At 31.8% G+C, this 16,998-nt stretch overlaps 1 protein-coding gene and 1 pseudogene across 1 annotated transcript; both read left to right on the forward strand.

Moving 5' to 3' along the window:
• The first annotated feature begins 673 nt into the window (after positions 1 to 673).
• Positions 674 to 3,365, forward strand: LOC114387166 (glucan endo-1,3-beta-glucosidase 14-like). The gene is made up of 3 exons (XM_028347297.1): positions 674 to 938; positions 1,243 to 2,300; positions 2,766 to 3,365. The coding sequence occupies exons 1-3, from the start codon at positions 875 to 877 to the stop codon at positions 2,838 to 2,840; spliced, it is 1,197 nt and encodes a 398-aa protein (XP_028203098.1). The 5' UTR covers positions 674 to 874; the 3' UTR covers positions 2,841 to 3,365.
• A 4,224-nt stretch (positions 3,366 to 7,589) lies between these two features.
• LOC114387592 lies at positions 7,590 to 9,806 on the forward strand (annotated as a pseudogene).
• Positions 9,807 to 16,998: the final 7,192 nt, after the last annotated feature.

A 16,998-nucleotide genomic window follows, 5' to 3' on the forward strand; every position in this document is an offset into this window, starting at 1 on the left:
GTACATGATCAATGCTTTTGTTTGAAAATGGTACATTTTACACGGATATGTGATTGTGTATACTGCGCAGAAAAGGACCCAATTGCACAAAACAGCTCGGAATTTTCATCATGGAGGGCATCTCCAAGTCAAAAAGAGTCAGTTCCAGCAGACCTATTATTTCCTTTTCCCACAAAGGCACTATATCTGCACGGCACCCCAACAGTGCCATAATAAAATAAATAATCTTGTTAATCAATACCTTAGAATATTACTTAATGAACTAAAAATCAAAAAATATATTTATCATAAAAATCATAAAGGAAAGGAAAAAAATTATTTGTAACACAATTTTGCACATTTTTTTTAACTAATGTCTTAATAGTACATGTTAACATTTACCTAAAATAAAAAACTTTATAGTGTATACATATAAATGAATTTATTCAATACGGAATCTCTGATGATTAAGGTGGTCTAAATTTCACCTTACCTCAAATTTTGGGATCCTACAACTTGCCTCAAAGGGTCTAATGTTTAACCAAGCAGTGGGATTTCCCTTTGCTTTTGTTTGAAGAAAGTGGCTAAAGGGTATTGAGGTCAAAGGGAAAATGGAAGTTGCCTGTGTTGGAAAGAGACAACCCAGTCCAAAAGAATGCAGCGTTAAGAATATATAAATAAGGAAACCAAGCCAAACGAAAAAAGACCCCAGGGGGTAATACTACTAAGGCAAGCTAAAGCCCCTTATAACAAAATAAGAACCAAACACAAATCCTCTCATTTACCTTGTCTCTCTCTGCCTCCAAAATTTTCAAACAAGAAAAGAAAGGAATTCTGCTCCATGTAATTACCTCTATATCTATTCCACAACCTCAGATTCTCTTCCTTGCTCACAATGGCTACATTCATCAGAAAATTGGTTTTCAGCTATGCTTTTCTCGCACTTTTTCTCTCAGCAGGTACCCTGTTTGTTCTGTTTTTTCTATGCCTCTTTTTTTGTTCTTGCATATGTATTTATAACTTGTATTTACATGGTTTTAAATTGCGGTTGCGATCGTGTTGCGGTGAACCAGAAAATCTTTACATTGCGGACATGCGGCTGATGCAGCTGCAATTGAGATCATGATGGATTGCGGAGTGTCAAAATACCTTAACGTTACCACTGCAATTGCAGTTACGGACTGCAATTTAAAACCATTAGAGCAATATTGAATAGTACTATTTTCTAACACATTATTCCATTAATTGTGCAACCAATCACAGGTATTGGAGTTTTTCTAGGTGTTGAATCTTTCGGAATCAACTATGGCCAAGTGGCTAACAATTTGCCACAACCAGACAAAGTCGTTGAATTGTTGAGCACCCTTAACCTCACAAAAACAAGAATCTATGATACCAATCCGCAGATTCTGACTTCTTTTGCCAACTCAAACATTGAAATAATTGTGACGGTGGAGAATGAAATACTAAGCCAGTTGGATGATCCTCAACAAGCACTTCAATGGGTGAACAGCCGCATCATACCGTACCTACCCGAGACAAAGATCACTGGGGTTCAGGTTGGGAATGAGGTCTTCACTGATGATGACATCACTCTCATTGAGCACCTTGTGCCAGCAGTGGTGAACATTCACAATGCTCTAGCTCAATTAGGTTACTCAAACATCAAAGTTTCAACACCAAGTTCCTTAGCAGTGCTTGATCAATCTTACCCTCCTTCAGCTGGTAGTTTCAAGAGTGAAATCTCTGGGATCATGTACCAGTTTTTGAACTTCTTGTCAAGCTCCAAGTCCCCCTTTTGGATCAATGCATACCCCTACTTTGCGTTCAAGGATGACCCTAATGGGATTTCCTTGAACTATGTGATGTTCAATCCTAATGCAGGAATGGTTGACCCTTACACCAATCTCCACTATGACAACATGCTTTATGCTATGGTAGATGCTGTTTCATTTGCCATTGCTAAAATGGGGTTCAAGGGAATAGAGGTTAGGGTCTCTGAGACTGGTTGGCCATCAAAAGGAGATGCTGATGAGGTCGGCGCCACGCCGATGAATGCTGCAACTTACAACAGGAACTTGTTGAGAAGGCAAATGGCGGGTGAAGGGACACCTTTGAATCCTAGAATGAGGTTGGAAGTGTACTTGTTTGCGTTGTTCAATGAAGACTTGAAGCCTGGACCAACCTCAGAGAGAAACTACGGTCTCTTTCGGCCTGATGAATCCATGACTTACAATGTGGGGTTGTCTGCTCTTGCAACCTCATCAGCATCAACTTCCTCCTCTTCAATTTCTCTTGCTTCCTCTGGCACTAAGATTAAGGTAAAATCATTGATTATAAAGTTCTTTTTCATCATTACATCAGTTACTTAGCTTATAATGCTTAACTTACATGATAACGAGCGAGCATGTATATCATTCTAAAGAGGGATATATGTGTAACTTAGAGATTGACCCATTTCTAATTAACTAATTATATATTTTAATGAAATATTTTCAAGTATTCTGTTTTGTAAATTTAAAATTTGATAATATACATACCAATAATATAAAATATTTTTACATGGTCAAAAAATTAAAAATCATCATCCATAATAAATTTATTAATTTCTATAACAGCTGGCTATTTTAAAAGTTATATGTATCTTAATTTTTTATTAGTTGAATTTTTTTTAATAACAGTAGAAATTAAGTTCTAGTTTTTATATAGAATTAGTACATAATGGCCCATTCCAGTCTAAATATTTTGTTTGCTCATTTTTGTTCCTTTTCTTTAAAACAAAACAGGTAGCACCATGGGAATACCAAAGCTTGATGAACTGGATGTTTGTGTTTGTCCTGATTTCAACCCTTTGCGGGTGAAGAATATCCCTATACTGTGGAAATCATTTCAATATCCCCATTAAGTACAGTTGGGATTTTAACTTGCTTCAAGTGTCTAAAGGGAGATCCACCACCTAAACAAAGGCATTCTGGAATCTCAAGTTTGAACATTAAAGGCAACCTATTTTGCAGAAGATAGAGACCAACACACTTTCCAAACAATTGGGCTGCAAAATCAGCAATACAACAACACGGGAAGAAAAGAATTCAAGTGGAAAAAATGGAAGATAACCCAACGTCTTAATCAAATGGCTATGCTTACGTCCACTTACCCCACCATTAGTCAGTAGTCAGATTCTAGCAACTAGCATGCATGTGGCTGTGACGGGAAACTGAGCTTATTTTAGGTAGACAAGGGACAAAAGCCATCTCATTCTTTCAATGCAAGATGTTGCAGAAGAATAAATTCTAGTTTCAGTGTAATTGCTTTGATTATCAAATACGAAATACATGTTGTATGTCGCTTATGTAAAGTTAATTTCACTTTTGTTTGCTTCCTAGATACGACTATATTCCTTAAAAATGACAATTGAGATGATCATCATTTTTAAAATTGAGAATTGAATAACAGATTGTGTTAGTAAGTCACACATCACCTTGGTGTGAAATGTATATATATTTGTTGAATAATTTTATTTAATGTCAATTAATTTTAAGCTGAAATTTAATATGATATTAAAGTTTGTCCTAACTTTTAACTTTTATTTTTGATGAACTCAGCATGAAATTCACATAACCAAAAGTAAAAACTTCCTAATTTTTAATTTCTTCCATGTAAAGAAAAATAAAGGAGTTAGTCCTTGAAGAGAGATTATATTGAGGCTAACCTTGTCTGTGGCTCTGCCTCATGCAATATGATGCATCACCTTATTGGTTGTTAAGAAATGCTCTCCATTTTGGAAGGTGGAACCCATGACCGGAAGTATTTCTATATATAAAATTACATATGTCCCAAGATTATTTATTTGGGTACATTTTTAAAAGAGGTACATTTTTTAAGATTAATATGTCGTAAGATTATGATTCCTTCTCTCTTTTGCCACTTTTGCGATCTTGAGCATGCTCTAGTATAAAGTTTAATAAAAAAAAATTGTGAAAATCTAATTATATAATATTAATACACAAAGATAAGGCTTTGTTTGTTTCTATTATCCTCTAGAAGACAATGGGGCGGTTTTGCTTTATTCCCTCTGCCAAATAAGCATCAGCATAGGGTCATTACTGCCCCTTTTCCAAAGGTGCCTTTATCAATTCTTTAATTAGTTGTTTAAGTAATTTTCTTCTGTCTTTAGACCTTCTATTTTTCTTGTCTTAAAGAGGGATAATCAAACCTCAGCCATATGAAATAGTGATGGAGATTGGTATAGCTCTTTGACATCATCTAACGTGGAGCACATGAACCCCTCAAATTATGAAGCTGACCCCCAAATTTTAGTATTTCTTTCTTTTCTTTTGGGGGCATAAAATACAAGGGAAATTTTCAAAGAATCCACCAAGAATATTTGTGTTCTAGTATTATGGAGTTGAAACTGCATCCTGAAGACAAGTGATGTGGCAACATTTTGGCCTTCTAGTGATTTGATTAAAGTATAATTAGACGTATCCCAAATAGGGGTCCCATGGCTTATATCTTCAGCATGTGAAGTGCTCGTCTATTATAGACCCTGAAAAAATGTGACCCTTGTATTCTTAAGGCTATGCTATTTCAGATTCTCTTTCTTTTGCCGGGTTGCTAACCCATCCATTCATAGCTCAATTATACCGAACAATAACTCGTTAGTTATTTTGTCTATTTTCTCATGTTCGGGATATGTTTTTCTATTATTTGTGCTCTATTGAACTATTGTTTTATACAGCGCTAGATCAATCTATCACCTTTTGGAACTTCAACATGGCCCTGCTGAAATTTTAGGGAGCAATGGTGATAAATGTCAAAATCATTTAAAAACTTGAAACGTGCGGTAGCTTTCAAACACTTAAAAGATGGATAATGTGAAAACCTTTTCCATTTTTTTCCTTATCGAAAATGTGCAATTAACCATGTTTTCAGCGTCTCAAGCACCTTCATTTTATTTTATTTTTGTGTCTCAAATACCATTACTTTGGATACCCACAGAATCTGAAGTCAATTAAGCGTTAATTATCGTACACACAATTCTTACATAATTTGCCCCTTTTTCAAAATTGTATTGCGTAGTATTAATTATTAAATAACGAGGAAAACATTGTTGCAAATCATATTTCTATGTATATATATTTTCCCTTTATACGTATACATAATCTCCATCCACTTGGCAAACAAACCTGGGACATCATAATGAGAAAAAAAAATTATCATTTTTTCCAGAATATATATAAAAAAATCTCTGAGCAGCACTAAATACTTAAGAAAATACCATGCCGTTCAGTTCATATTTAAATATCTTGAATTAATCATAGTTTTTGCAGCTCTAAGAAAATTCGTAGTACAATATATCATTCAAGAAAATAATTTCCTTTTCAAGAGCAATTGTTGAGAAATACTAGAGGAGTAAAAACATCACATTCAATCCAAGACCTTAAAATATTTGGTGTATGGGTCATTTTGCATATTGTTATTCTTAATAAGACTTCTTTACTTATACTTGCCATTCCAACACAGAAAAATTCATGGTATCACCAATTTTGTCAGGATTTGGCTTCCCTAAAGTGTGTAATTCAGTTTAGAGGAAAAAGTAATAAACCTCAACTATTTTTTTAAAATCTGAAAATTTCTTTTCTTGACCTTCTTTCTGGCAAGTTTTGTCTCTCTCGAAGAAGTTGAATTTAAGAACATAGGAGTCCAAGCCAATGCCCTTTTATGTTACGTCCCACGATCTTCAAGGGGAAAACTACGGATGTGCAATACTGCAATACCAAAATTTCACAAAGAGATAATGCCAGTGAAATTTAAGGTTTTCATTAAGCCTAAAAGATTGATCATCACATTGTTCAAGGCTTCCAATGGAAATTGACCTTTCCAATTGAAATAAGACTTAAGACAAAAGGTAAATGAAATTCTACAAGATGAAAGTTTCTTTAATGCTAATTAACATTATTACATTATATATTAAATATAATTTTCTCTTTAATGTTTCAGCCTAAACAAAATTTGTATAAAGCAAGAGACCCAATAGCAGGAATCATATGGACTACTAGATCAAGGCCAGGTTCTGTTTTATCTTTAGTTGGCTACGTAAGATGCTACTCTATTAAATTTTAAGCATATGCTTGTTTATACTTATATAAGAGTCTTTCCCATGAATGTAATTAATATTGCAGATCTATAGATGCCATAAAGCTGATGAGGAAATGAAGAGAACAATTGCAAGAATGGATACGGAAAACAGTTAACCCTCTGACTACAATGAGTGCACATACGAGAAATAATTTAATTTTTATGTGACATGCATTCGATTTTTTTAATTTACAAAAAAAAAAACAATTATTTACACTCCATTACATATCATATCATGTAAAGATTAGTTAGAATTATGATGGCTCGGACCACCTTATATCCTCAGAAATTCCCCTTATGTGGAGAATAAGCTTTCAGTTTATAACATGGATGCTGAATGTTCCTGGTTCATGGCTTATAAATCACACGTGCAGCTGTTGATACCTATAATCATATCAAGATAGATATAAATTTTCATTTAGGTTACTTTTGTTTCGTGGATGTCACGTTGTTGCACAGCATCTGTTTGACGCAACATTATATTGCGCAAGTGCATATGTAACACTATGCATGCAAATTAAAGACCACATGATAATATTTGAGTGTTGTTTAATTTAAGCAATTATGATTATATGTGAGTTAACTTTGTTTTGATTACAATGTCTCACTTAAGAGTAGGATTAGGGTTATGACTTTTTTCTTTTAGTATAAGCCAATCATGTATGCCTCTGGTGACGACATTAATTCGAATCATTAACTTTGTGGGTCTTACAAGATAAATTTATTCTCTATATAAATTAAAATATTTATAATTTAGGAAGTAAGAATGTAAGATTCTTATTTTTTATTTATTTTTTCATTCTCTTGATTAGTATTATCTATACTAAATTTTTGTCTCTCAATTTTCACTTAATTTTGAGAATGAGTATTCTCTTGATTCTTATTTTTTCATTCTCTGTGACTTTTATATTTTTATTCAATTTTAAATTATAAAATTATAATAAAAATATTAATAAACTAGAAAATTTCTTATCAATACAAAAAATTATATCCCTATCTAATGTTATCTATATAATTTTTTATTTAAAATATATTGAAGTAATTAATAAAAGATTTAATTTATTTTATTTTTGTATTCTTTCATCATATAAACACTTATGAAAAAAATTATTCAAACAAAGTCTTAACATAAAATTGAATTTGCTATCGTACAAATATTTTAGAGACTTCTAGATTTAAGAGAATTCGAGAACTAAAATGGAATAAGTATACTTTCTCAATAATTAAATCTCATGTGCATTGATTTAAAAGGAGTATTATCGATATCATATAATTCATTCCTTCAAACACTCTCTTTAATTCTTTAATTGACTTAAATTTATTTTTAAAAAAACAATAAAATTATGAATGATAATTATTAGATAAGAAAAGCAACTTGTATGATTTATATTAATTTTTAATAAATTTTAGCCAATAATGAAAAATAAGTTAAAAAGAAGATGTGTTAGAGACTTTTCAAGGGGCCATCTTAGCCTTGCTTCTTCCTCTAAACCCAAAACAAAAGGTTTTCGTTTTTTTTTTCAGCGAGTGCTTATTCATGAGCTCATTTTGGCCAAGGCACACAGCAAAAATATTGTCTTCGGACGCACCCTCATTGCACCACAACCTCATTTTCGCATTGAAATCATGCGAAACCACCTCCAAAATCCGTCAAATTCACGGCCACATGGTCAAGACCGGTCTCGACAACGTTCCTTTCACTCTGAGCAAGCTCCTCGCAGCTTCGATCATAGACATGGACTACGCAGCTTCCATTTTCAGTTACATTCAAACCCCAAATCTCTTCATGTTCAACGCAATGCTCAGAGGCTATTCTTTAAGCAATTTCCCCAACAAAGCTTTGCCCTTTTTCAACGAACTGAGGAATCGTGCAATTTGGTTGGACCAGTTCTCTTTCATCACGGTTCTCAAGGCTTGTGGTCGAGTTTCAGAAGTTGGGGTGGGGCAAGGGATTCATGGGGTAGCAGTGAAGTCAGGGAATAGGGTGTTTGTTGATGTGAAGAATGCCCTTTTGCATTTTTATTGTGTTTGCAAGAGAATTGAAGATGCACGTAAGCTTTTCGATGAATTTCCTGAGGGAAATGACTTGGTGTCTTGGAACACTTTGATGGGCGGGTGTGTTTCTGTTTCTCAGCCTTGTTTGGTTTTTGGTTTGTTCCGGAAGATGTGTTGGGTTGGGCTTGAAGCCAGTGTTGCCACTGTCTTGAGTCTTTTGTCAGCTGCGGGTTACATAGGGAACTTTGGTGTAGGGAAGTCTCTCCATGGATACTGCATCAAAATTGGATTTAGTTCTAATTTGAATGACATTACTGCATTGATTGATTTGTATGCAAAGGTGGGTCATATCTCTTTGGCACGTCAAGTTTTTGATGGCGTTGCCAAGAAGGATGTTGTCTTGTGAAACTGTTTAATAGGGAATTATGCAAGAAATGGAATGGTTGGAGAAGCACTGGCTTCATTCGAGCAAATGAGTGTTCGAGGAATGAAACCTAATTCTTCTACCTTGTCAGGGCTGCTCTCTGCTTGCCCTGCGTCTGGATCAGTACAAGTAGTTCGTCATGTCGCTAGTTTTGTTGAAGAGCAGAAAGTAAAACTGGATGCGGTTCTTGGAACGGCTCTTGTTGATGTGTATGCTAAATGTGGCTTTCTAGATGAGGCTATGGACATATTTGAGAGGATGGAAGATAAAGATGTGAAATCTTGGACTGCCATGATTTCGGGCCTCGGAGTTCATGGGCAGCCAAAAAATGCCATTAGGCTTTTCAATAGGATGGAAAAGGAGGGGTTTAAACCAAATGAAGTCACGTTTTTGGCAATTCTGACTGCTTGTAGTCATGGAGGGCTTGTGGTTGAGGGGATGGAAGTTTTTAAGCTCATGGTTCAGGAATATGGGTTTTCACCACAGGTTGAGCATTATGGATGTCTTATTGATCTCTTGGGTCGAGCAGGAATGCTACATGAAGCACATAAACTAATTGATAGCTTGCCAATAAAGGGTGATGCTACTGCTTGGCGTACACTGCTTTCTGCTTGCAGAATCTATGGAGATGTTAAATTAGGGAAGTGTGTGAAAGATGTGCTAAAGAGCATTTATGCAGAGCATTTATGCAGAGCATCCTACAGATTCCCTCCTCATTTCTAGCACTTATGCAGTTGCTGGAAGAATCACCGATTTTACAAGAATGCAAGAAATGAAGCAAAGGAATGTTAAAGTAGCAAATTATGGGGTACATGAAACCGAGGGAGAAAGTATGGTAAAGGAGGTTGGACTCAGCAGAGTTGAAATTGATAATTAGGCATGAGAATACTAAAGGCTAAAGAACAAAAGTGTTGCCTCTATTAATTACACTAACTGGTGGCCCTCTATGAGTCTATGGTGCACCAAAACTCGGTTTGACATGTCTGAACACAGACAGTTCCTCATGACATGTAGGAACACTTGGTAATACAATTTTGATCGAATCCAAAGGTTGTATGGAACACTAAGTTGGTTCCATCTCTTCTTGAATTTTCCTTGATTACTGTGAAAAGGCATATATATTGAATTTTAAAGTGTCACAATGAAGTTGAATATACACTAAGTGATGCAACATCCTATATTACTGTATTTATAGCCTTAAATATTCCTCACAAGTAAACATGTACTTTAATTGCAAACATTCATACCTCCATATAATAAGGAGATCTCCAAAAAGATTGTTTGAAGGTTTTGTGATCCGCTGACAATTCTTACAACCCCCGCCCCCCACACACACACACACTTTCCACCAAACTATGATCCACCTTTGATAGATTTGTTTTCTATAACATACCAAATATCTATTTTGTTCTCTCTAACAGAAGATTTCCACTTCGTTTAACTCGATCCCTCAAAAGTCAAACCCATAACATTGTAGGGGCAATCTTCATATGTCACTATTCTTAACCCTTGTTTGACTTCTCTATTATGTCTCTATCTTCCATCTATTGAAGGACTCGATTGTAAGTTGCATTTAATTTGTAAGATTATTTGCCTATTACAATTCCTAATATGAAAATCAGAGTCGTGCTCCAAAACCACAGGAGGTACCTACCTGAGACGCCTTAGGAGACAACTAAGCACTCTCCATAGAGGAAATCTTTGTTTTGTAGGTTTTCTCACCCATTACTATCCATTTTAAAAAGAAAGTTTTGCATATTGTTTCAGCTAAATCAACTTCAGAATTTAAATTAAGAGATAAATACAAAATTAAAAAAATTGAATGAGATAACAAAATCACAAGTTCAAACAATTTACATAGTTCGATCATGAATTTATCAACCCAAAGATACAAGTCCAAAGAAACTCTGTACTAAAGCCCCTGACATAACCCAAAGCAAATGCCCCGAAAACATTAAAAAAAAATGTTACAAAACTCACATATCGGCCCGACCCGCTAGGTTGGTCCCATTATTATGCAGCCTAAACCAAATGATACTACTCAATGGCCCAAATCAGTGTAAATATATAGAGTAATTCAAATCAATGCAAAAAAATTGGACTTAAGAAAATAACCTTAACCGAAATTGGTGTGGGTAAAATACACACAAAAGATTAGGGGAATTAAATTTTTTTTACAAATATGATATAAAATAAAATGAAAATGAAAAGAGAAGTACAAACACGTGGCTAGGATTCACATTAACAAGGCTTTTTTCTTATAAACTTTTCTTACTATTTTTCGATTTTTTTTTTTTGTTGAGAAAGTACAGTTTTCACACTCATCATCAGTATTTTTTGGAAAACTGGAAATTCATTGGATATGAGTCCAATTGTCTTCCTTATTGATTTATCACTATATATTTCATAAGCACTTTGCCGTCATAAAACTATCCTTATATAATAATAATTCTATTTTTTCATAAATTTAACTTTTCTAAAGTCAAAATAGTATATCTTCAAAAGATAAAAACGTAATTATAATTATTAATTTAAAATAATTGAGATCATACATTATAAATTATAAAGTTAAAATCTCAACAGTTAACTATTTAATAATTAGAAACACACTTTTCTTTTAAAATAAGTTATTTCCACTTTAGGACACTTAAATCTCTAACTTACATTTTCTCTCGTTGCATCATCACTCACGTGGATAAACCTTCTTTCTCAATTATTTTTCTTATTTAGCATAGTGTCATAGTGTGGACAATTCAAGAGATGTGAAAACCATTTGATATGATAAATTTCTGAAGTGCTGTAAGCTTGTGTGTCAGTGACTCACTAGAAGTAAAAGCATGCAGTGTTCAATGAACTTGAACGGTAGGTATAATTAAGCATCATAAAGTGGCAGGAGTATATAGTCTTATATTCATATCTTTCTGTCACCTTGGTTTTTGGATAACATTTATCAGTTACTACTGTTGTGGATAAAATTGCAGACAAGGAATCGGTGAAATTCCTCACGTTTCAAGTACTCTCCGCTGGCATGATTAGGTCGGTCTACTCAGTGAAACCTAGCAAAGATTTTGTCCTTGAAAATATTGCCGACCATTTTTTGAAGATTAAGATTCAAAACTAAATTTTGGCCGAAACCGAAAGGTATTTCCAGTGTTGGCTTCGATCGGTCAATAGATAAACTTCGGATCTCGAAAATTCCATTTTGCTTTGCTCTTCTTGCATCTTTACATTAAGGTTTTTCATTCGGACTTGTCCACAAGGATCTGTGCGTTGGTCGTAGAATCATTATCCAAAGCAAATTTTCAAATGCATTTATCTTTCTTAAATATTCTATGTGCTCGTGTACTCTATAAATTATTCTTTAAACACATTCTTGTTAGTTAAAAATCGATTTTTTTTACATGTGCTTGTGAACATAAAAAATGTGATTTTGGAGAGATCCTAAATGTATTGATACACAAAAATTAATAGTGAATACTCTGCATTTATATCATAATAACCTAAACATTTAAATTCTACAATTATAATAATATTTTTAACTATTTTTTTATTACGTATTGGCATTTTAAAATTGGAAAATTAAAATGGCTATTGTTTGAGGATTTGAATCCTCTCCACTCTTTCTATCTTCTCTACATCTTCTTTGTCTCTTTATTTTTTTATCTCTACTTTATTTTTTCTATTCTAATATTGTTGTTTTTTTCTTCTACTGCAACAGCATGAAGGTAAGAGAGGATCTAGTTTCATTGTTTGATAACGTCAAGTATTTAAAGTGACTATTATTCGATAGTTTCTAATATTAATATGATACTATTTTCTTGCCTTACAAAAAAAGATGATATTTTTATGATTTAGTATTGAATTAATTAATTTATTCTCATAGAATTTAAAGTTTAATTCTATACTATAACTCCAAAAACTGTTGATTCAAACTTTGTACGAACAGATTTTGGATAAAAAAATTCATGGATCACCATTTTGGGATATTTATTTCATAAGTAGTTTGGTGTGTTTTGATATACTTAAATTGGCATTTTAAAATCACATCTCTCAGTAGGATTTCTATTGTAAGTTACACTTAAATATAAAATAAATAAACGGATTCAATTATTTGTTTATATTCCTTAGATGAATTCAAAATAATTACACATAAAATGTTTATTATACTTTTTATTGAATATATAGACGATTATTATTTTATTCACAATTTGAAAGTTATACTTTGCATTTAAAAAAAAAAGTAAAATATTTAAAATATTCTCGTGGCAATTAACGCTATTTTCATATTGTAAACGTCAACTTACAATATTAAACTGTCTAAAACATTTTCTTAGCTTTAATCAAGCCGTCTTACGTCTTTAATTTAAAGACGCACAGTTCAATAAACCTAGATAACTTGAATCAACTTATTAAAAAAAGAAATTTCTGACGCATAAAAAATCTTATTAAAAACATGTATTCGGTTTACAGATGCTTACGAGGATTTATTTTTTCCTTAAAATAACGACAGGCCGTATTCCTTTAAAACCGTGTGCTGAAATGAACTCATATTTTCTTATTTGTTAAATGAACTATAAACTTGTATATTCCAAATTAAAATTAAAATATATTGGTAAATTAGTGAATGATTAACTAAATTTATTCTAAAACTCTAGTTTATAGTGAGAGAAAAAAAGAGAGGCTAAAATAATTGTTACACTAAAGCAAGGTTTAAAACATTTGGTTGAGAAATTTCTACTAGTCAAGTATTCTTTCACATTCCTATTCAATTACTGGCGCACTACAAACTCACATAATTGACTCGGATAGTTAATTTTTTTCTCAACGACAGTTAGACTTAAAAGTTAAAAGATTCATTTAAAAAATACAAGAGTTTAAGGACTCGATTGAAAAAAAATCTAATTAATTTTTTTCAAATAATTTAGAAATTTATGAAATGATTCAACTTTACAAATATTTAGAACACTAATATAGTATTTGATAAAAAAAATTACAAATATCATTTAGACATATGCTTAGGAGGATCTTGTTTATCAGAATGCCAAATATTAAAATCAATTGATAAGTTATTTCTTTAGTTTGTAGATATCTTATATTAAAGATATTCTAGACTACTAAATATCTTGAGTATGGTTCAACAACATAATGAATATAATAAGATAATGGATAATTTTTTTATAAGAGATGATTTGGCTTATCGAATGAATAGAAAAAACTCTAAATATGAGTTTTTTTAAAGACAAAATTGATGGATGAGTAATTTAAATTAAAATAAACCCACACTAGATAATTGCTGGATGGTTAGATATTTGCACAAGAAAGTAGCAAATTAATAACAGAAGTGAGGATTTGTAATAGAAAAAGAGGGGGGAAGGGGGGCCTGGGCATGTGTCGCCTTGGCAGAAGATAAATAGAAAAAACACGCAGTTAATTAGTAGCATTTATTTTGTGTTGTTTCATTTTCGTATTCGAAACAGATAAGACACACGGAGAGACCACTTATAATTGATTGCGGTGATGGACATGATGTCCTCCTGTCCAGATGAATACACACTCTCTTTTGTTTTGCCATATATATATACTTTTAATCAAATCAAATTAAACTGTGAAAAGTTCAAAAAGGAAAAAAGAAAACTGGACAGACATATACGTGAACAAATAACATGCATTGACAATATAGTTACGTACCCATGGCAACCCATTTGCTTTAATTAGGCGATTCCTTTACAACATTCTACGGCTAAAATAATAATTAAACTTAATGATCTCATTTTGCTGTTTAAGATATTAAACACTTTAGTAATTTAGTTTAATTAAATAAATACTACTCTCTCTCCTGCGAAGAATATTCTATCTTGCAATGAAATTCAAGTTTCTGTTATCAGGTGATATATAGCATTCTTGTCGATCGGGACAGAACCTTTGTGGAGTTGTAGAAATAAAATAACTTATTATTTTAAATAATCATATAGTTGACCTTCGACAATATACAATAAGAAAGAATTGGAAATTAATACATTCATGATCCACCATTGCATCTTTTATAAGAATCGTATCATAATTTATTAAAAAAAGGAAGAATAAAGTAAAAATATATATATAACTATATACTTAATTTTGTGAGGTTTGCTTTTCAAAAAAAAAATTGTGTGAGGTTAGCCAAAATTAATATATGATTTAATTTGAAAAGTACTATAAATATTCTGAATGATATGGATTGCTTTTATTTTTAAAACACAATATGTTAAGTTTAATACGACAATTTTTATGTTTAAATGCTTATTTATCTCTTTTTGTTAGACATCATTAAATAGTCTTCACCCACTTCAATAATTGAACTGACTTATGATGACTTTGACATTTTTTGGTGTACAATGGTGGTATAATTTTACTTCGGACTGATGTACGATTGATTCATTGTTTGTTCACAATTGTATTAGTTGTGCAAAATGTATTGCAATTGGTGATATAATTTTTTTATAACAGTTTCTAAATTTAATTTTTGTCACTTTGTTTTTAAAATCATAAAACTATTTAAATTAAATTTAAATTTAGTTACCAAATTAAACTAGAAAACATGTAGTACTCAAGAAAATGTTAAAAGAATCAAGCGAGTACAGTTGGCAATATTCCTTTTTCTATGTAGGTTTGACTCTCTGAAAGAATCTTAAATACTTTGTAATGGAATATCCTTCTCTCCTGCGAAGAATGTTATACTTTTGGAAATTAAACCTCGGTTTCTTTCTTTCTGTCTGTTAGGTAATTCTTTCAACTTCAAAGTAGTGGTACATTCATGAACGCGTAGTAATATTCGTGCTGATCAGGAGCCAGCATAGCTGTTACATAATTGGTGGGAAGTAGAACCTGACTCTGTACTCGGTAGAGTAGAGTTAGAGTTGTAGTTACTTAACTTGGAAGCTTTTATAAATATGGCACCCAATAAGAACTAGTATATAATTGCTTTTTTAGTAAATACAAACTGAATTTAATTTATATTTATATGCATATTGTTAGTGTAAAATCAATGAAATATGTAATACTATAAGTTGGACAATAAAATTTTGCATTTTTTGACTCAACAATTCTAGTACTATAAGTTGGACAATAAAATTGGTATCCTTTAGATTTTTTATTATAACCAATAAAATATGTACTAATAGTCCTTGGATCTAACTTTCTCTCATTTGAATTACATATCCTAACTTCAGCTAGACAACCCCAAACATGCACACGTTTTAAACTTGCTTTCTAACCTTTCAATAATTCAAAAGGGGTTTAGGGACCACTTTAGTTGGAACTTGGTTTAATATGTATGTTATTGTCTTAAGAGCTTCATTCCATACTGAACAAGAAAGTTTGGAATTTGTAAACATATTCCTCGTCATGTTCATTAAGATTTGGTTTCTTCTCTCAGTCACACCATTTTGATCTGGTGAGCCAAGCATGATATATTAAGGCACAATACCATATTCTTAAAGAAACTTTGCAAAAGAATCACATACTTATCAATTTTCAATGTATTTACCGTAAAATTCTTCACTTCTATTTGATCTCATAATTTTTATTTGCTTTCCACATTATTTCTCTATTTTTACCTTGAAAACTTTAAATACATTCAAATCTTTAGTCCATTAACAACATGACTTTTGTTTGAAACTAAAAGTGACCAGATATATGAGTAACTAAAACATAAAATAAAGTTCTGAAAAATATTAAAATCGTATGAGATCTTTTAATTAATTTATTTTAAAAAAAAATAAGTCTAACAGCATTCACCCAGTCCCCCACATAATCTTAATATAGAATTATACTAGATATCTTGTGTCATGTGTGTGTACTAAAAGTTACACTGTGGAGCAGTTGTTTCATTTCAAATTTAAGCATGGCAAAAAAAGTTATTTAGAAATTATTAATCAATAAATAAAGGCATGTATCAATAGTGTTTTTTAAATATTTGTTAATAAAATTTAAAAAAATAAGCTTCATACATTTAATTCAATAATTTTACTTTTTTTTATTAAACGTCCAAAACATACTTCATAAAATAATTAAGAATAAGAATTGAACTATTCCTGTCGAGTTAATTTTCAATCTCATAATCAAACCTTCACGAATTTTCAAAAATTAATCATATAACCAGATGAATTTCATCACATTACGGGAAATAAAGTTTACTTTAGTTCTACACCTTGGAGTTGGAGGAATTAATATTTAACTACCAATTTGGAAATACTTTGCTTCACACGGGAAAAAACCTCTTTCTTATAGCTAGCTTTATGTCTTACACATTCTTTGGATAAAATAAAAGTAATTTGCAATCTCAAGTCCTACACTTCTTTGTGAAAAAGTAAAAGTAAAATAATTGATTTTATTTTAATTTTGTATTTGTGATACTCAATTTGTTTATTTAAAAAATATACATAGATCACTTATATTAAAAAAAAAAAAAAAACAGGTTACAC

Source organism: Glycine soja, chromosome 15 (assembly GCF_004193775.1).
Source record: "Glycine soja cultivar W05 chromosome 15, ASM419377v2, whole genome shotgun sequence".
NCBI classification, from domain to species: domain Eukaryota; kingdom Viridiplantae; phylum Streptophyta; class Magnoliopsida; order Fabales; family Fabaceae; genus Glycine; species Glycine soja.